This window comes from Humulus lupulus, chromosome 8 (genome assembly GCF_963169125.1).
Source record: "Humulus lupulus chromosome 8, drHumLupu1.1, whole genome shotgun sequence".
NCBI classification, from domain to species: Eukaryota; Viridiplantae; Streptophyta; class Magnoliopsida; order Rosales; family Cannabaceae; genus Humulus; species Humulus lupulus.
Genome location: NC_084800.1, coordinates 87,099,727 through 87,120,756, shown reverse-complemented (window position 1 = coordinate 87,120,756; position 21,030 = coordinate 87,099,727). Strand labels below are relative to the sequence as shown.

Here is a 21,030-nt window from a genome sequence, read left to right as displayed (position 1 = left end):
GAGGGTTTCCATTTGGAAAGGCTATAAATGTATGCAGAAATTGACTTATGTCAAGGAGAATTGGAGTATAGTAAAGGGCAATAGAAAATGCTTCAAACAGGCCGTGGAAAGAAGAATTCAGGAGCTGGACAAATTGGAACATGGAGGAAATTGGAACAATATTTTAAAAACAGAAAGAGAGAAATTGAAGGGTGAATGGCACCAAATAGTATTCGAAGAGGAACAAGCTCTTAGATTCAAATCCAAAGTTTAAGTGGCCAAGGAGGGTGATAAAATTCTAATTTTTTTCATAGCCTCCCAAGTCTTAGAAAGATGAAGAATTTTATCTTTAGAATAGAAAGGGAAGATGACTCTATTCTAGAGAGAGATAAAGAGATTAAAGCTAAGATTGTGAAGTTTTACAAGGCATTATACAAACTCGAAAAGAGTTGTTTTTAGAGGTTTTGAAGGGCTGGAATGGAATGTTATACCATAGTTTTTGGCCGACTGGATTGAGACTTTTTGAGGAAGAAGAAATAAAGCGAGTAGTCTTTAATTCTGATGGGTACAAGGCACCAGGACCTGATGGGTTTACTTTGGTTTTCTATAAAGAAAATTACTAATACTTTGGCTTTCTAGAGTAAAAGATTTCAAACCAATAAGTTTGGTGTCAAGCCTCTATAAAATTATTGCTAAGGTGTTGTCATTAAGGCTTTAGAAAAGTCTTGAGTGACACAATTACAAAACTCAAGTTTCTTTTGCCACAAGGAGATAGATTTTAGATATTGTTCTTGTCGCTAATGAACTAGTGGAGTATAGGCAATTGAAGAAGGAAGAAGTGATATTCAAAGTTGATTTTGAAAAGGATTATGATTTTGTGGAATGGAGGTTCTTAGACTTTGTGATGGAGAGGAAGAATTTTGGAAGAAAGTGGAGAGGGTGGATAAAGGGTTGTTGTCCTCCATCTCTTATTCCATCTTCATAAATGGGAAGACCAAGGGGAAAATTTAGGGGTTTAAGACAAGGAGATCTGCTATCGCCTTTCTTATTCACTCTTGCGGTGGACATAATGGGAAGACTATTGGATAAAGCAAGAGAAGCATAATCAATTAGAGGCTTCAGAGTGGGGAGAGAAGGTGAAGTAACACATTTACAATTTAGATGACTATTTTTTCTTGAAGCCAAAGAGGAGTGTAGAAAATTTGGTGATAATATTTCAAGCTTTTAGTGTTCTATCAAGCCTCAATATTAACATGAATAAGAGTAGCATTCTGCGATTAAATGTGGATGAGAGGTGGAAAAGGAAATTTGGTATAAAGTCTTGAAGGAGTTTGCGCTGTCTTGGTGTGTTCCAGCTAAGTGTCAAGAAGTATGGCTCTTTCAGATGGAAGGAAATGAACTCGAGCAGAAGTTATGGAGCATTGTATTAGCTGCTGTTTTTTTTAGTATTATGGGTAGAAAGAAATAGCAGAATTTTTTATGACAAGTTTAACGAGACAGACCTACTTTGGGAAATTGTAAAGCACAAAATGGCCTTATGGTTGCATGGTGATATGAACTTTGTACATATTCCTTTCTCAGCATGGTTATGAGATTGGAGTTTTCTTTTGTAATTTTTATACTTCCTGTATCTTTTTTTTTATTTGTTTTGTTTTGGTTTGTTCTGATGGAGTTTGCCATATTTACTTGTATTTTTCCCTACTAATAATACAACTAGTTTTGTTTCAATTTTTTTATAAGTTACTAATAAATATACAATTGAGTATGTCTGACTTTGGCAAACATCTCAAGTTTGATTCCTAGTAGCTGCACAAATCGCTTTTGCCCCCTGGGACCTGGAGTTGGGGCGTGTGGGTTATCCCCTGTGGGATTAGCAAAGGTGTTTCCCATGAGAAGTGGTAACTTTGGAGGGTCCCCATATGTTACTATGGATTAGGGAGAATGGAGTCATTGGAGTATAGGATCTTGGAGGAAAAGAGGTTCGGGTGTGCTTAGCAAGTTGACAAATCACATCGAAAAGAAATAGAACTTTGATTAGTGAATAAGGATAGAAACAGGTGTTGTAAGTAAGGAAAACTTGGGTGACCAAGTCTATAATGCCACAACAATATTTTGCTAGAATTAGAAACAAAAGCATAACTAGATATGTGAAATTGGTGTCTTATAGAATATTGAGTCTGAAAGAAATAAAGTTTATCATAAATCCTATCACTATCAATTGTCCTCTCCGATGATAGTTCCTGAAATTGACAAGAATTGGACACAAACTTAGCAATATAGTGATTATCAAAAGTCAGTTTGCTAACACAAATCAAATTACACGTCAATGACGGAACATGAAGAACTGATTTAAGGAGAAGACTAGTAGATAATTTAATGGTGCCTATGCCTGCAACAGAAGATAAAGTACCATCGGCAATACGAACATTAGATTTATTAGAACACGGAGTGTAGGAATCAAATAAATGACGAATACCTGTCATATGGTTGGAAGCACCTGAATCAATTATCCATAGTACTTGAGAGCCTACTGAAGAGATTAGGGCAGAATAGAGATTACTAGAATGCGTAATAGAACATGAACCTAGATTGTTCCCAAAGGGTGCAGGTGATTGATTAAGAAGGTTGTATGAGGACAAAGAAAATTCTCTGTTGTTGGGGTGGCAAATTGGTTGGCCTTCAATGATTGTTGGTTGCGGATGATGGGGGTCGCCAATGGATACGGAGTATTGCTTAGTATGGCGACAACAAAGACGAGAAGATATCCAGAGCATCAGGCAGAGGGACTGCGATTGCATCTGAGGTTTGAAGAGAGCCAAGAGGCTCACTAGACTGAGAGGAGGCTGCGTTGCTAGTGGCTATTGTCGGAGAAGAACAAGGCAGCGTATGAAAATGAAGAAAAGAGAGAACCTTATGGCTATGATACCATGTAAAAATATTATGAGAGAATAATTCTTGTATGTTGATTTTGAGAAAAATAGTGTACATTTATATGCAGTACAGAATAAAAGACATAAATACGAAATAAACTAAATTCTATAAAAAAAAGGAAAGTATATATATATATAAAGATCCTACAGCTGTAATCAAATCATAATGGTTTGATTTTTATTCTGATTTGATTTCCTTAATAAATCTGTCTACATTATCTGATTGGATCCACCAAGATTTCCAACAGTAGCATTGAACTTCAAAGAGTAGCTACCAATTATACCCTTTTTTTGTCACGTTACTTGAAGTTTAAAGTAGATTAAATTAATATAAATTGACAAATAGAGGCCGACGAGAATTTAGCATGTGTAGTTACACAAGTCTATGAAATATTTTTCACAATAACCTGTCATCTTAAGTTGCTAGGGAGTTACAGAGTCAATATCACATTTAATGGTTGCAGGCTGAAGAATCTCAAATAGAGGAGAAGCTGAGGGAACTCCAGTCTGAGGTTGACAATGCTGATTCAATATTCAAAAGGTTTAATTATTAGATAATCTGTTTTTCATTTCCTTCTTCATCCAGAAAGATTTGACTTAATTCTGGTTGGCCTACTGATATTTCAGTTTGAAGGAAGAAGAGGATATATTATCAGAAAGCTTAAACAAGGTGAAGATAAAAATCCGGGATGTAGATGAGGAGGTACGCAGGAATTAGTGTGACTATTAAAAAAACTTGTTATTGTATAATGTCCAGTGTAATTTGTGTTTTCTTGTCATTCTATTCTACATTGAGTATGTTCTAATGAATTACATTGCAGAGGTGCATCCATGTGTCTAATTAATCTGATTACACGCAAAATATTATTTTGCTATATCAGCTTGACTATATTTGTAAATAAATGCTTTCTTAGATACAAAATTGTCAGAAGCAGCACAAAATATTGTCAGATAATATTAGACAGCTTCAGCGGAACCAAACCAATAAGGTATGATGGTTGTGTTTATCAGATGCCTGTAACAATAATGTAGCATTCACTGCAGATAGCTGTAATGATTAATTGTGATATTTTTAAACCAACACAGGTTACTGCATTTGGTGGAGATAGAGTTATTGATTTGTTGCGTGAAATTGAGAGACGTCGTCAGAGGTTCAAAACACCACCAATTGGTCCAATTGGTGCTCATTTGGTAAGATTTTATAATGTATCTTAATGACAACAAGTTGAGTGAATTTGTATAGATATGAAAGAAAGCTTTCTATGCAATCATTGAAGCAGAACAAGTATGTTAATCGATTTTTTGTCACGCTGTTAGGGTGGGTCTATCCCTTTATATTCCTATTACAGGAGGCTATTAGACCACCCATAAGAAGGAACAGAGGCCAGCGGTCTTAGTTTAACTGTTGTATTTTTAGTTACCTTGTCATTAGGCTAGCTGATGTGTCAAAACCTTATAATCTGATTAGTCACTATGTAAGATAAGTCAAAGGGTTGTTAGTAGAGCTGAACCTATAAAAAGCTAGCTAGATCACTATTAAGGTAACTGATTTGTGTATTTTGTGAGAAAGTAAAATTACTTTTAGGGAGATAACCAAGGTCTTGAAAGCTTCATATTTTGTAATACTTTTGTTTGATATCAATAAGATATCTTACAAGAAATTCTTTCAATACTGTGGACTTTTTTACAAAATACACAAATCAGACACCTAAACATTGATCTAGCTAGCTGTTTATAGGTTTTGGCGGATCCTATTGTTTGAGTCTTGAAGTTAATGATAGTTTAATTTTTATAGTAGTTTCCATCTTAAAATGCTATTGAGTGCCAAACATAACTTTTGTTCATTTTTTGTGCCAAATTTAACACTTCTTTTAGATCATGCATTGTACATGGTCTTAGCATTTTTATTTTGTGTCTCCCACGGCATTTTTTCCCTTCTACTCCCCCATTTTAATTCAAGTTATTTCTTACATTTTTCATTTTAAAAAAGAAAAAAAAGGTGATCACAGACAAGAGTGGTGGGTTTACCTGCTAAAAAGAAAAGCCTGACTCCGAACTTAAATTAAAAATCCGAATCCTTAAAACAATTTTTTTCCTCTTATTGAGGGCTGTTTTTTTTCTTTACTTCTAAATTTAAGTAATTTCTTACCAAGCAACTAATTTTGAGCTGTGAATGTTTTATAATCGTCAGTTAGCTTGATGGGCTATGTTGTAAATTCTTCCATTCAGTTTTAACTCATTCCATGGTTGAATGAATTTGAAATAGAATAGTGATGTCCTCTTCAGTCATTTTGTATAATATACACTCTGCATAACTATTTTTTATGGGATTTATTTGTTAGTCTTCTTTCATTGATGAGCTAAAACTTGATCAATTACTTCTAATGCTCTTTGGGATTCAGGACCCATCATTGTGTTGCTATTGGTTGCTCTAAAATGTAAGCTATTTTTTACAACTTGCACAGATCATTAATTTAATTTTTGTTTTGGTAGACTTTGGTTAAAGGTGATAAGTGGGCTCCTGCTGTCGAACAAGCCCTTGGAAAGTTGCTTAGTGCTTTCATAGTAACAGATCATAAAGATTGTCTTCTTTTGAGATTATGTGCAAAGGAAGCGAACTATAGCTATGTTCAGATTATCATATATGATTTTTCACGACCAAGGTATCTTGATTATTCTTATTTATTTACTTTTTTCATGTAGTCTTCTGAGGTTATCGAGCTAATAAATATTATTGATGTTATGCCTTTATAATTTTGTGTTGCAGGCTGGATATTCCTCATCACATGCTTCCTCAAACAGATCACCCAACCACTCTTTCATGTCTTCATTCTGAAAATCATACTGTTTTAAATGTTTTAGTTGATGTGGTAATCTTACTGGCTTTATGTGCTTTATGGTTTGGTACATAATTTATCCATTCTCTTGTTATTCACTTTTTTGAAGTTTGGTGAAATCATTTTTACCTGCTTTTGCTTTTTTGTTTTGTTCTTTCCTGACATTTTCCCCTGCTACAGAAGAACATAAAATTGTTAGTGATTTTTACTTCATATGGTTATGTTTCCAGGGTAATGCTGAGCGGCAAGTTCTTGTTAAAGATTATGACATTGGAAAAGTTGTTGCTTTTGATTCAAGGAACCCAAATTTGAAGGAGGTCTACACATTAGATGGCTATAAAATGTTAGTTATGATTTCATTCCTTGTCTATCAAATGGACTTTTTTTTTTGTCTTTCTCATTGCAGAAGTACATACCAGGATGAGAAAAAAAAATACTACATACATTATTACAAATAATTAACACTTTTTTGTTGGTGCTTCATCGTTGTCAAAGTCGGGCATTTCCTCTAAAAGATTTTGGGGACATGAAGTGCCAGTTTCAGCCTGTCTTCTAGACTATATTTGCAAATTTTGTAATTCACATTATACAATGTGCAAAGGATTCAGGCTGGAAGAATGAATGACATATATATTATATATAAATATTTAAATGCTGTAACTAAAGCTCATATAACAAATTATATTGCTGTGCTGCTTAATGAGAAGAGAAATTTTTAGTCACAAAGTTGGTGACAGTGGCAGATGCATTCTATATGTGAATCTGGTGGTCCCTGCTTGTCAACTTAAGTGGATTCAAACATTTCTTCTGTTCTTCCAAAAATACATTCTATTTGTTTGTCTATTTTCATTTGCATTGCATCCACAGCTGATGAAACAGAGTGTGACCCTCAGTATTACAGCACCACTAAGCTTGTTGTTTTAACTGTTTGGGTGTTTTATATTGGAAGGCTTAGATTCTTTCCCTATTTGTTTACTTTTAAAAAGTTATCTTCTTCTAGGTTTTCTCGTGCTTCTGTTGAGACAATTCTTCCTCCCAATAAGTCAACTAGACCTCCGCGTCTTTGTAGTTCCTACGATGAGCAGATTAAAATTTTTGAAAGGGACATATTAGATGTACAAGAAATAGCTCAAGATTGCATGGGGAGGAAAAGGCAAGCAGAAAGGCAACTTGAACATCTTCAGGAAAGCATTCAAAGTGTAAAGGTATTTTTTTTGTTTTGGTAGAATTATATGCATGTTCTTTTAGATCAATTTTGAATGCTTTTTCTCTTCATTGTTATTTGCTATGGTTGGTTTTTCACTAGGGGGACAGTGATATGTTGGAAAAGAGGTTACAACTTTTCCATGTCTTACCTTTTCAGTTAGTTTGATCATTTTTTCTAACTAGCTTTGTTGACAGATTAGAGAAAATCAAATACTGTGATTTGATTCTAGTTGTAAATTTATAGTTTCCTTGTTTAGAACATTTGTAATTATCTTTGTGATCTGTATTTTATTCTGTAATTAAGGAGATTAGGTGTATAAACCCTATAAATAGAGCTGTATTTTACTGATGTATACACAGAAAAGTAGAAATAAAAATTTCCCTTACAAATTTCTATATGGTATCAGAGCCATATGGCTTTCTCCCCCTTCTTCGATCGGGTCCGATCACCTTCGTCGCCTCCGGCATAGCTCCATTCGTCGTCCTGGGCGTAGCTCTCCGATCAGTCCTTCCCTCAGTTCATCGCTCCCATCCATCGGCCCATGGTTTCCCTCTTCACTCCGGCGACACCCCATCTTCTCAGGCGAAGTCCCAAGTCCATCTTCTCAGGCAACCTCCCCAGCACTCGGGCGTTGTCAGACTCCATTCCAGTCACCCAGGCGATTTTTTTTCTCATTCGGCATTTACCCTTTTTTTTTTTTCTTTCTTTCTATGTTTCCCTTCCTTTCGAACTAAAGCCCAGGCCCTCTTTTTTTTATTTTCCCAACTGTTCCTGACCCAAGTTCTTTTTTTTTTCCAGGCCCAAGTTATTGTCACCGTCCCAAGTCCAAGCTCAATCATGCATCTTTGTCACTCTATTCATATTTTTTTTCTCACCGTTCATTATTATTTTTTATCTGTCGCTGGTCCAAATTTTTTTTTTTTTTAGAAATTGTCTCCAACAATGTCCAGCAGTGAAGACACTTCATCCCAAACCAGTTGGCCCACCCAAACTTCAGCCCACCTTCAGGCCCAAAATCAGTCCACTAGCTCTGTGAGTTCCATTTACAGTCATGATACCAGCTCTCTCCACATCACAGCCCACAAACTTGATGGTAGAAATTATCTACAATGGGCACAATCAGTAAAGTTGGTCATATGTAGGCGTGGAAAACTTGGGTACCTTACTGGTGACCTTCTTGCCCCTCCTCTGACTGACTGCACTTGCAAGGTATGGCAGGCTGAAAATTCTATTGTCCTTGCATGGCTTATTAATTCGATGGATCCAAAAATCAGTCGCAGGTATTTATTTTTAAGACTGCTAAGGAAGTCTAGGATGCCGCTAAGAAGATGTACTCTGATTTTGGGAATGCCTCTCAAATTTTTGAGATTCGTACCAAACTCAAAGAAATCAAGCAAAGTACTCAAATTGTAACCCAATATTTCTCAGACTTACAAGACCTGTGGCAGGAACTTGACTTGTATCTGGATACCACTCATTTATGTGCTACTTGCACCACTCTCCAGTGCCAACAGTTAGAAAAGGAGCGGGTCTTTGTATTCTTTACTGGGTTGAAAAGTAATCTTGACGAAGTTCGGGGTCGTTTGGTCAGTTGTTCTCCATTTCTCGACACTGAAGAAGCTTTCTCTGAGGTTAGACGTGAAGAAGCACGCCGTCGTGTCATGCTTACCCCTCCAGTATTGCCTGTCGTTGAAAGCTTTGCCCTTGTCTCAAAATCTGGCCCATCGCCATTTGTCAGATCCAAGCCTGACCCTCGACCTAATCGTAAAGGGGGAACGACCTTGGTGTGATCACTATCAACATCATGGCCACACTCGCTCCACTTGTTGGGAAATTCATGGAAAACCACCAAACCTCTCAGGTCCGAATACAAACACTCCTGCTGCCCCTTCGTTCAATCAGGAACAACTTGAACAATTATACACGCTCTTTAGTCAATCCTCCATGAAACCCAAGTCTAATCCTGAATCTCATAGTGCATCTGTTGCACATTCTGGTAATTTTTCTTCTACTTTCCAAACACCATGGATCATCGATTCTGGCGCAACTGATCACATGACAAGTTTATCTCATTTGTTTAATTCCTATTATCCTTGCTCTACTCCTAGTGTTAAGATTGCAGATGGAACTCACTCACGTATTGTCAGAATTGGCACCATAAATTGGCCTTTGCTTTACTTCTTAAATTAGTTCTTCACGTACCTTCATTAAAATGCAATTTAATCTTTGTTCAGAAATTGACATTTGATAATTACTGTCGTGCTAAATTTGTCTCCAATTCTTGTCAATTTCAGGATCTATCATCGGGAAGGATGATTGGCTGGTAGTGCTAGGATTCGTGACGGACTTTATTTCTTTCAACATCCGCCCAAAGAGCAGCCTCCTTTACATTGTTTGACTTCAAGTTCCATGTCTAATTCTGTTTTTGATTCAAATTCTCGAACAATTATGTTATGGCATTGTCGACTTGGACATCCAAGTTTTTTATATTTAAAACACTTGTTTCCGTCTTTGTTTATCAATAAAAAGGTTGCTGATTTTCAATGTGATATTTGCCAAATTGCTAAACATACTCTTGTTTTGTTTCCTCCCAAACTATATACACCTTCCAGCCCCTTTTCTCTGGTTCACAGTGACTTGTGGGGTCCATCAAAGGTCACTACCTCCTCTAGTAAATTGGTTTATCACATTCATTGATGATCATACGCGAATCACTTGGGTTTATCTACTTAGGCACAAATCTGAAACCTACCAAGTCTTCTAAAATTTCCACAAAATGATCCAAACACAGTACCAAACATCTATTCAGACACTTCGTACCAATAATGGTACTGAATATTTTAATTCCACCCTCGATCCCTATTTTATACAAAATGGGATTGTTCATCAAAGTTCGTGTGTAGATACTCCGCAGCAGAATGGCGTAGCCGAAAGAAAAAATCGTCATCTCTTAGAAGTGGCTCGTGCCATTATGTTCAATATGAATGTTCTAAAATATCTTTGGGGCAACACTGTCCTTACTGCCACTTATCTCATTAATCGCCTTCCCAGTAGGCCCCTTCAGTTCAAAACGCTATACTCCATTTTTCGGTCTCTCTACCCTCACACTTCCATCAATACCCTTCCAGTCAAGGTTTTTGGTTGCATTGCCTTTGTCCACATCCACTCCCAACATCAGAGTAAACTAGATCCTCGTGCCATAAAAACAGTTTTTCTAGGATATTCCCCTGCACAGAAGGGCTACCGTTGTTACTGTCCTCTCACCAAGAAATCCTACACCTCAAGGGATGTCACTTTTTTTAAAAATTCTCCTTCACTCCCACCTCGCTTTAGGGGGAGCACATCCTTCAAGAGCAAGAAGCTCAATGGTCGTGGGGTTTACAAATACCCCTAGATACTTCATTCCCTTCAGAGCCAGATACTACTTCTCAAGATCACCCATCTTCTTCTACTCAAGATCATCTATCTTCTTCTTCTCACATAAACAAAGAAATATGGGTGTATACCAGAAGAAAAAGAAATAAACAACGAATCCATATCATAGTCAATAATTCGATCCAGTGATAGAACCTCTTCCCTCGGATGATCTAGGTAAACTTCCCCCAATACTCAGTCGGATCTAGATATTCCTATTGCATTAAGGAAAGGAACTCGATCATGTACCCAACACCCTATTTCAAAATTCATCTCTTATGCAAAATTATCATGTCCATTTAGAGCTTTTACCTCTAGTTTGTCAAATGTTGTGATTCCCAGGAATATTAGTGAAGCACTTGGCACTCCTCAATGGAAGACAGCAGTTCTCGAAGAATTAAAAGCCCTTGAACAGAATGGAACTTGGAGATTGGTGGAGTTACTACTAGACAAGAAAGTAATAGGGTGCAAATGGGTATTCACGGTCAAATACAATGCAAATGGATCTATTGAGAGATACAAAGCATGTTTAGTTGCCAAAGGTTTTACTCAAACCTATGGAATTGACTACACTAAAACCTTCGCCCCAGTTGCCAAACTCAATACTATCAGAGTATTGCTCTCGCTAGTAGTCTTGGATTGGGAGTTGCATCAACTTGATGTAAAAAATGTATTCTTGAATGAAGAATTGGAAGAAGTATACATGAGTCAGCCCCGGGTTTTGAAGAATCTCCCAATACAACGAAAGTATGCAAGCTAAACAAATCTCTCTATGGTCTAAAACAATCTCTTCGAGCATGGTTCAATCGGTTCCTGAAAGCAGTCAAGGGACTCGGATACATGCTAGGTCAAACAGATCATACCCTCTTCATCAAACACTCAAAAACTGGAAAAATGTCAGTACTGATTGTGTATGTCGATGATATCATCATTGGCAACCACACTGAAGAAATGATTTTGATCAAAGAAATGTTGGCAAAAGAATTTGAAGTCAAGGATCTTGGCGCACTCAAGTATTTTCTAGGAATGGAATTTGCTAGGAGCAAAAGAGGAATTTTAGGTTCCCCAAGAAAATACACTCTTGATCTCCTAAATGAAATAAGAATGCTTGGCAGTAAACCCAGCAAAACTCCAATTGAGCTCATAGACGAGAAAAATGTTTGAAGGAAGTTTAGTTGACAAAGGTACCAACAGCTAGTCGGGAAGCTTATCTATCTCTCACATACCAGACTTGATATTGCTTTTGCAGTAAGTTTGGTCAGTCAATATATGCATGATCCATGTCAAGGACATCTCAATGCAGTATATAGAATTCTGAGGTATCTAAAGCAAACACCAGGGAAAGGTCTTTTTTTCAAAAAGACAACTGAGAGGAAGGTCGAAGTATTCACAGATGCAGATTGGGTTGGGTCAGTTGATGATAGAAAGTCTACCTCTAGGTATTGCACACTTATTTGGGGAAATGTGGTGACATGGCAGAGTGAAAAACAAGCAGTGGTTGCAAGAAGTAGTGCAGAAGCTGAGTATAGAGCCATGGCCCATGGAGTGTGCGAAGCAATATGGATTAGACGCCTATTAGGGGAATAATATGAACCCTCCATTCAACTCTACTGTAATAATCAGTCTACCATCAATATTGCACATAACCCTATACATCATGACAGAATTAAATACGTTGAAGTGGGCTGACACTTTATTAAAAAGAAGATTGATGGAGGAACTATCAGCATCAAATATGTACAGACAGATCAACAGTTGGCTGATATTCTCACAAAAGGGTTATCCGAACGAGTCTTTGATTTTCTAGTAAACAAGCTTGGACTCATCAATATCTACAGTCCAGCTTGAGGGGGAGTGTTGACAAATTAGAGAAAATCAAAGAAAATCAAATACTGTGATTTGATTCTAGCTGTAAATTTATAGTTTCCTTATTTAGAACATTTGTAATTATCTTTGTGATCTGTATTTTATTCTGTAATTAAGGAAATTAGGTGTATAAACCCTGTAAATAGAGCTGTATTTTACTAATGTAGACACAGAAAAGTAGAAATAAAAATTTCCCTTACAAATTTCTATAAGCTTTAATGACTACCAAGTATGGTCTTCATTGCAATAATTGAATTTTGTTTTGAAATTTCTTTGCATATATATCTCAGGTATCGATGTGTCACTGTGTGGTATTATACTATTGACCATCTAATGCTTCTTTCTTTTGCATCTATAATAGAGAAAGTGTCAACGTGCGGAGAGTACTTCCTATTCTAAGAAGATGCAACTGGAAGATTTTAAGAAATCATGTGCTGCTGAAGCTAGTGCATCACCTGCATCAAATGTCGATGAGATCCATCAAGAAATTTCAGTTTGTGCCATCTTTTAAGTTAGAATTTTAAAATATTTTTTTTACAATGTTGTATCAATATTTTCTAAAATTTCTTCTTTGTTGTGAGATGTTTTAGAAAATCCAAGAAGAGATACAACAAAAAGAGGTTTTGCTTGAAAATTTCAAAGTCCGAATGCATGAAGCTGAAGCTAAAGCCAATGAACTTAAAGTATCATTTAAAAATTTACGTGGTAAGTTTAAGGATTTATATACCTTTCAATGATGGATTCTACCATATGTAAACACAGCTTGAAATTTTTTTATTTTCTCCATGAAAAAAATAGAGTCAGCAAAAGGAGAAGTTGATGCTAATGAGAAAGCGGAGAAAGATCTTATAGATATTGAAGAAGCTCTAGATTCTGCAGAAGCGGTGTTGTACCTATCATCTTTAAAAAAAAATCAGATAGTTGCCTGTAGCTATTTTAGGTATTACTATGTTAATCCTAACGTGTTAAGTCACCTATTTTCAGGACAAAAATCATTATGAATGTGTAATGAGCAAGGAGATTGATGAAATAAAGAAGGCAGAGGCCAAATATGAGGAACTTGTCCTTCTCCGTGAGGTATCATTTTTGTCTTGCCTTTATGATATGTTCTGTAAATTTCAAGATATGGTTTCATGAAGAGGCTTTTACAAGACTATAAGAAGTGTGCTATTAAGAAGATATGAAAGTTTGAAAACCTTTCTGAACTTTCATGTGAACCTGGCCCATGATTTTAATAATTTATTTCTAAACGCTTTTTCTGGTTCTAGTGTTGCATTATTCTTTCAACTGTAGTTATGCCACATTAGGGACTTGTAATAGTCCTTACATTGAATGTACTGACATAAATTAATTCCTTTGGTACAACTAGTAGCTGAAGCCTGAAGCTAATTACTGCAGGTCAATAGCAGAAAAGCTTCTATTATTTGTCGTGAGAGTGATCTTGAAGCTATTGGTGGGTGCAATGGTAGCACCCCCGAGAAACTCAGTGCTCAAGTAACCACACTAGATCAAAGGCTTAAGCAAGAGATCCCTAGGTATCCATGCAATCATACTTGCTTTTGTATTTTTTTAAAAGGCAACCTTTAGTTTAAAATAACCTGCTTTTGTCATTGTGGTTTCTTTCTACAGATTTTCTGAATCTATCGATGACCTAAGGGCATTGTATGACGAAAAACAATGTAAGATTTTGGGGAAACAGGAAAGAAATAGAAATTTCCGGAAGAAGTTGGATGTAAGTACAATTTAACAGAAGAAAATACTATATACATTTTAACTGCATGAAACATTTCTTTAAAGTGAACAAACATGATTATTCAATGTTTGGTCAGCCATTTGCTCATTTTAATGCTTGGCTGCACAATTATATGAAAACCGGCAATATCTTCTATTTGATCTGTGTCTACAATTTTGTTTCTTCCGTAGCATGTAATGTTCTTAGATTTCAAAAGTTCCCAGCTGTAATTATAGGTTTAATGGGGAAAGGGTGATAAATAATTTGAGAGGAGCTACTGTAAAGATTATTTTTAATTAAATGTCCTGTTTTTGTACCGGTACTGGCAATGCTGGACCTACCTCGCTGCTTATCAGTCATCTTATCATTCAATAACAGCATGCTTCATTTCTTTAATTGCCGATGTTGTGTCCCCTTGTTTTCCTTACTCCTTGTGAGAGATAAGAAGAAAGGTGCTAAATAAGAAAATATTAATAAACGAGTTAACCTGTTTGTGATATCATATTCCAAAGTAGGAGGATGGTTTGGAGTCGAATTCAGGTTTAAATGTCATGTTGCGACTTGCACTGCTAATTTCTATTGTTCTTTGTTTGTAGAAACTATACATTATCCTTATTCAAGCTTTACATATATGCATATGTTATATACTGTTGACATCAAGCTGCAGTTTGTGATAGTAGAATAAGTTATTTATAGCATAGAGACAATGAAGTAGAAGGCACTTAAATAGTGTTCTGCTTCCGCAATGTTCTTATAGTTTTTCTCTTCTTGTTCAAAGGTTTTTATCAAAGTTCTCAACTAATTGCAATTTATTGGTCCATTCTAAATTAGATCCTAGGTTACAAATCTTAATATAGAGTTGTTTGTTATGATATAATAATATAAACATATGGAGGATTGTTTTATTGTTGCATACGAGGTAGCTGAGTAATGCCATTGATTAATTAGATAAGAGGATGTTTTACTTGTTGCTGTTCTGAAGAAAATTGTTAATATATTTTGGATATGCTATGATGAAATTAAAATCAAATCTGTCATTATGTGTTTCTTAAGGACTTTTGTTTCCATGTTAAATAACAGGCCCTTCAGAAAGCCCTAGATGTACGTCGAGCTAAGTATCAGAGAAATGCAGAGTTTTTGAAGCGTCAGATAACATGGGCGTATGAAATACTAGTTCCCAAAAAATAATTTACATATATGTAGTTTAATTTCACTTTTCAGATCAAGGATATTTTTCTTCTATTTTTTATCTTTTTATGAAACAAGAATTCTATTAGATTCGCAAAAGAAATACAGAAGGTATTCAAAAGATGATAAGTTTTTTTTGTTAATTAACATACTTTTTTTTTAATCAGTTTCAATGATCATCTAAAAAATAAAGGGATCAGTGGACGTATTGATGTTAGTTATGAGGATAGAACCCTCTCTGTTCATGTAAGCATTTTTCCTTCATTAAATTGGTAGTCTTCCAATATCCACTGAGTCCATCTTTCAGTAAAATACTTTATTCTAAATGCTTGGGCAGCTTTATGTGGTGATGTGCGTCTGTTTTTTCCTTTTACTATCTTGTTTTGAACTTATCACTTGCTTTACAGGTAAAGATGCCCCAAGATGCATCAAACAGCAGTGTTCGTGACATTAAAGGACTTTCAGGTTTTCTTCTTTTTTTATTTTTTTTATTTTTGCACAATGCTTTTTCTATCTTCATTTATTTATTTTGAAGTTTCACTTTGTATCTGAAAGTTACATACAGAAAGGCTGTTTAAATTACTCAAACTTTCTCTGCTTTGACTCAGATCAGTTCAGAAGTTGTATCTTCCTAAATTTAAGTATTTTATAATATTTACATGATTATGATACCCTATTACCTCTGAAGTGGAGCTATTTTAACTTAGCTTCATAAGAAGGGCTGTGGATGTGATTGTCACATAACAAATTTATGGTGTAGGTAGTGCTAGGTTAGTGACTTAGGATGTGTTCGATGAGCTTTATTGTTTTGTATAGTATTATAATGGATTGCGTTATATAGTACTATATAAAAATATGCTATATAACACAATCTAATATAATAAAATACGATACGGTACAATACAAGGTATCAAATGCACCCATAGTGTTGTAAAGATAACATTGACAAAAATGCAAGGGATACAATACTTTTTTTAAGTTAATAATTTATTGTGTCCGTGTCCAATACTGTTTTTAAGCGTTCTTACGAGTTATATAATCCTCTTTAGATGTCAAATTTTATAAATTGGAATTATCAACTTGTCACATTGTTATTTTTATTTTTGCTTCAATTATCTGGAGTTCTTTGTGGATGTCAAATTTTATAAATTGGACTTGTCATTAAATCCCAGTGTGTATCAGGTGGGGAGCGCTCTTTCTCAACTTTGTGCTTCACTTTGGCTCTTCATAGCATGACAGAAGCTCCATTTCGAGCAATGGACGAATTTGATGTATTTATGGTGTGAACTTATTTTGTATTTATATGCTTCCGCATCCTTCATGTTTTTAATAGAATGCTTTAGTTTTTCTTTTTTGTTCTATTTGTTTACCTTGATTGTTCTCTTTGTACTTGAAGTTGAAATTTATAAAAGAACATGTTACATAACTAATTTCACATTTTGGCCATTATCTTCAGGATGCTGTAAGTCGGAAAATTAGCTTGGAAACTCTAGTGGACTTTGCACTGGCTCAAGGATCCCAATGGATATTTATTACTCCTCATGATATTAGGTAGGGTTTAATACATATTTTGTTTTCTTCCTCAAGTCTCCTTTCCCCCACTGTTACTGATGTTTTTAGGTACCTTTATTTTAGTGTCCCATCAAACCATTTACATTGATGGTACTGCATCCTATCTAACGTGATAACCCGAATGATATTAAGTTGATTGCTTTGTGCATGTGTATAGGCGTCCCAGTTGGTCCTGACCGGGTTATGTTTCAATGTCTGTAAAAAATATATTTTACTCGTGTAGTAAACCTGTTTGAAACTGAGCCATATTCTGTTTAGAAACCTTCATAAAATTCAACTTAAATTGAACTGGATCAATCTAATTGTTGAAAATTAGATTAGATTATGAAAATTGAACTTAATTGGAATGAATTGATTGGCAGATTTTACTTATTTTTTTATTTTTTATTAAAGCTGAACCGATCTAATATGTATCAAATAATTTATTTTTTATATAAAAAATTATTAGCTGGGATTATCTCTTAATACATTTGATCCTTGGAAAAAATATGAAATTCTCAACTTCTTAATTTTCTCCCCTCTTTCAGTGAGTTTCACCTACTCTTTGATTTTTCGATATTAGGATTATTATTTTTAAGAAAAAAACGCATGGTCTCTTAATTTCTGTTTTTTCTCTCCCTTCATCCTGCTTTTAGGTCCATCTGATTTTCTGTGATATTGGGAAGTTAAGCTGCTAGACATATTTGATCATTTGTGATGTTTATGTTTGAATGAATTGAATTAATAAGACTCGAGTGTATGTGCTTTACAAAGTTTTTCACGGGAAAATTGACATGTTATTTGGCTTGAAGGCTAAAAACTGATTACAAAAATTGATCTAATCCAATTACTAATTGAAGTAAATTGGATATTACATGTAAATTAAATTGGATTAGAATTTTTAACACTAATTCGTTAATTGGATTTGATGGAATATAGACAATATATGTTGGATCACGAGTACGGCATTAAGCTAGGAGATATGTTTGTTTTGATGATATTTTGGTTTCAAGTCCTGCAATGTAGTTTCTGTCATAAATTTACGATTGTAAAATTTGTGTAATGGTTTTTTTCCCCCCCAGTTGTGTTTTAATTTTAAAGAATTAATTTATTTTGGTTCTGATACAGCGATGTCAAGCAAGATGTGAATATAAAAAAGCAGCAAATGCCCGCCCCCCGTTCATGAGTACTCTACTTGAAAATGTGGCTGGTTTTCTCATAGGTGTTTAAACATCTGCGTTTTGGCAATTTGGAATATTTATACATGATGTATTTTTTCTCGTTAATCTCCTTGGAATGACAATACTTACATAATGAAAGAGATCGACCATTGTATTTAAATTATGTTGTCAATATCACATTGACCATACTGGTCTTGCAATGGTGATATGGTGGTGTCAATATGCAGTTTAATGCTCCATTGATTTGCTTGTAAATATATTAGTTATTCAACTCGAAAAGGTGAGACACTGGTCAGTGGTGATCACCTTAGACAAGCCCATGATAGGCTCTTGGCATTAAAAGGAGAAAATTATAGAACGAAGATTAAATATCCCAATTCCCAGGGGCAAACGCCTTTTCCTTCACTTTAAAATTACATGTATACAATTTATAATTATTCAATGACTTCTAAGACAACTTTTTCACCAGTATTGCGCTAAGTTTTCAACACAAGCAAGTACTCTTTTTACAAGTAGCTTATTTTCCTCGAAAAGCAGTGGAAGCGATTCTGAATAATAAACGGCTATTTTAATGGGTCACATCAGTGCATGTGCTCTAAATCATTGAATAAAGCAGTATGCTTGGTTGGGAGAGAAAAAATAGAATTGAATAAAGTTTTCTATGGCTTGCATATTAGGGCTGTGCAAAAAATTTTACAACCCGCCTAACCTGAATAAACCGCCCAAACCAACCCGAAAAAACCGTCAAAAAATGCAACCCGAATAAACCGACCAAAATTTAAACCGCTCAATTGTTACATTGGGCGGGTTGAAAATAATTATCAACCCGCCCAATATAACCCAACCCGCCCAATTAAGAATTTATTATTTTTAATATATTCAAATAAATATATAAATTAATTAAGTTTTATTTTAATTTTTTTACTATAAATTTAAAATATTGTTTTAAGCTTAAAAATATAAACTTCACACTATTAGTACTAGTATTTAAAAGAAAAAAATTACAAAAATGTTAAAAAAAAAATTACCACTTTTGTTTGGGCGGGTTGACCTGACCAACCCGCCAAAAAAAAATACAATTTCGGTTTGGGCGGGTTAACCCGACCAACCCGCCCAAATTATTGGACGGGTTAAAAAAAAAAAATTTCTTAATTGGGCAAGTTACGGGTCACTTTTGCTAACCCGATTATGACATTGGACGGGTAAAAATGGCTTGTAACCCGACCAACCCGCCCAATGCTCACCCCAATTGCAGATGGCGTTGGAGCGTGGTTTACATCTGTCTGATATCGAGACTGACTCTGGAAGTTGTAAATGCTGTTACTGATTCTCCCACTAATCTCTGTATTTTTTTCAGATATCATTACGCTGATATTTCTATCATTTTTTCTTCTTTCACTGAAGCAAGGATCTACTCGTGCCCTTGCTAAACAGGAAATCTCTCAAGAATAATTAGTCAATTTGCCCCCTCACTTTTATGGGCACTATTTTTTTTCCCCATCAATTTTGACATTGTCTTCAAATACCCCTAATTGGCAAAATTAGTTTTTTTACCCCTAACTAGTTTTCTTCATAGGAATTTGCTCTCAAAATTTTATCTACCATCAGTTATTATCTAAATTAATAAAATTGTTTCATTTTTACCCTTAACATTTATTTTTATTATAAATTTAACCACGCAATTGATTGTATTTTTATTTAATTGTTACATAAATTAAAATTTAAAAAACAATCATCATTTACTTATAATTTATAGAAGTTGATTATGTGATTTTCTGTTGAATTATATAATTGATTAAATTATTAGAAAAACTTAAAAATAAGTTATTTTTAAAAATGTTAATGTATATTTAGCTATAAATAAAAAAAATGGGAAAATATTAATTTAGAATTCTTGGGTAAATTATTCATTTTTATGATGGTTAATAAAATTATAATTAGTTTAATATGTTTCATGTTTTTAATCAATTTTACTCGGTCATATATTATAATATAAGTTAAATATTCGCTTAACTAATTTTGTATATTTTTCTAACATGATATGTGTTAGAGGCAAGATAATAAATAATACTTCAATATATTAAGGGTAAATACTTATTTGGTACCATGTGTTTTATCAAAATACACATTTGGTACCCTATGTTTATAATAATGATCATTTAGTACCCTCTATTTGCAATTCGTACCAGTTTGGTATTGTCTGCATCAATCTGGTCAACTCATATTTCAAATATCACCATATTGTCCCTCTTTTAATAGTTTGTTTAATTTTCTTTTTGTTTTTGTTATTTTAAAATGTCTTAAAAATATTTTCTGAATTAATAAAAAAATGTATAATTAAAACTTAAATAATTTAAATAAGCAAAAATAAAAAATTAAATCTAACCCATAAACTTAAACCAAAAAATTAAAATCAACACCATAAACTTAAAAACCAAAATTTAAAAATAAATTCAAACAAAATAGTTTAATTAAAACTTAAAAAAATTAAGGTTTATGCATTTTTAGACCCTGTGTTTTGCCTCATTACATATTTGGACTCTGTATTTTGACAAATTACTTTTTGGACCCTGTATTTTCTAAAATAGTTCAAATAGACCCCTAAGCCCGATTTTGATCAAAGTTTTTTAACTAAAATCACAAATAATTTATCAAACTAACAACTCAAAACAAAAATACAGTTATTCTGCTTAAGAACTGTGTTGTTATATTCAATTTTTTGTTCATCAAAATTAGATTTAGGAGCCTATTTTTGAACAATTTTATAAAACACAGGGTCCAAAAAATTATTTGTCAAAACACAGAGTCCAAACAAGTAATGAGGCAAAACACATGGTCTAAAAATGTATAAACCCAGGTTTTTAGTTTACTTTAATTAATTTTAAAATGTTGGTTTTAGTTTTTTATTTAATTTATATTTCTAAGTAACATATTTATGTTTATTTAATTAATTAAAATAGTTTTATTAAATATTTTTTATTTAAAAATTAATTTATATTATTTTTATTTAAAAATTTACATTTAATTGATTGATTTTATAATTTTTTTATTTTATTAATTAAAAAATATTTTTGAGTCATTTTAAAATAACAAAAACCAAATAAAATCAAATAAATCATTAAAAAGAAGGGTAATGTGGTCATAT

At 34.0% G+C, this 21,030-nt stretch overlaps 1 protein-coding gene across 1 annotated transcript in view; it reads left to right on the top strand.

Annotated features, from left to right (window-relative positions):
- LOC133798036 (structural maintenance of chromosomes protein 6A) overlaps positions 1–18,124 on the top strand; it is a 31,623-nt gene extending 13,499 nt beyond the window's left edge. Inside the window, exons 9-28 of the mRNA XM_062236208.1 lie at positions 3,374–3,450; positions 3,537–3,612; positions 3,824–3,898; positions 3,996–4,100; positions 5,403–5,572; positions 5,677–5,779; positions 5,977–6,089; positions 6,747–6,951; positions 12,595–12,726; positions 12,824–12,938; positions 13,032–13,117; positions 13,218–13,310; positions 13,632–13,768; positions 13,863–13,965; positions 15,046–15,125; positions 15,321–15,399; positions 15,561–15,618; positions 16,336–16,433; positions 16,610–16,704; positions 17,833–18,124. Of these exons, the coding sequence (XP_062092192.1) occupies positions 3,374–3,450; positions 3,537–3,612; positions 3,824–3,898; positions 3,996–4,100; positions 5,403–5,572; positions 5,677–5,779; positions 5,977–6,089; positions 6,747–6,951; positions 12,595–12,726; positions 12,824–12,938; positions 13,032–13,117; positions 13,218–13,310; positions 13,632–13,768; positions 13,863–13,965; positions 15,046–15,125; positions 15,321–15,399; positions 15,561–15,618; positions 16,336–16,433; positions 16,610–16,704; positions 17,833–17,890 (2,058 nt within the window). The 3' untranslated portion in view covers positions 17,891–18,124. The remainder of the gene's footprint in view (positions 1–3,373; positions 3,451–3,536; positions 3,613–3,823; positions 3,899–3,995; positions 4,101–5,402; positions 5,573–5,676; positions 5,780–5,976; positions 6,090–6,746; positions 6,952–12,594; positions 12,727–12,823; positions 12,939–13,031; positions 13,118–13,217; positions 13,311–13,631; positions 13,769–13,862; positions 13,966–15,045; positions 15,126–15,320; positions 15,400–15,560; positions 15,619–16,335; positions 16,434–16,609; positions 16,705–17,832) is intronic.
- Positions 18,125–21,030: the final 2,906 nt, after the last annotated feature.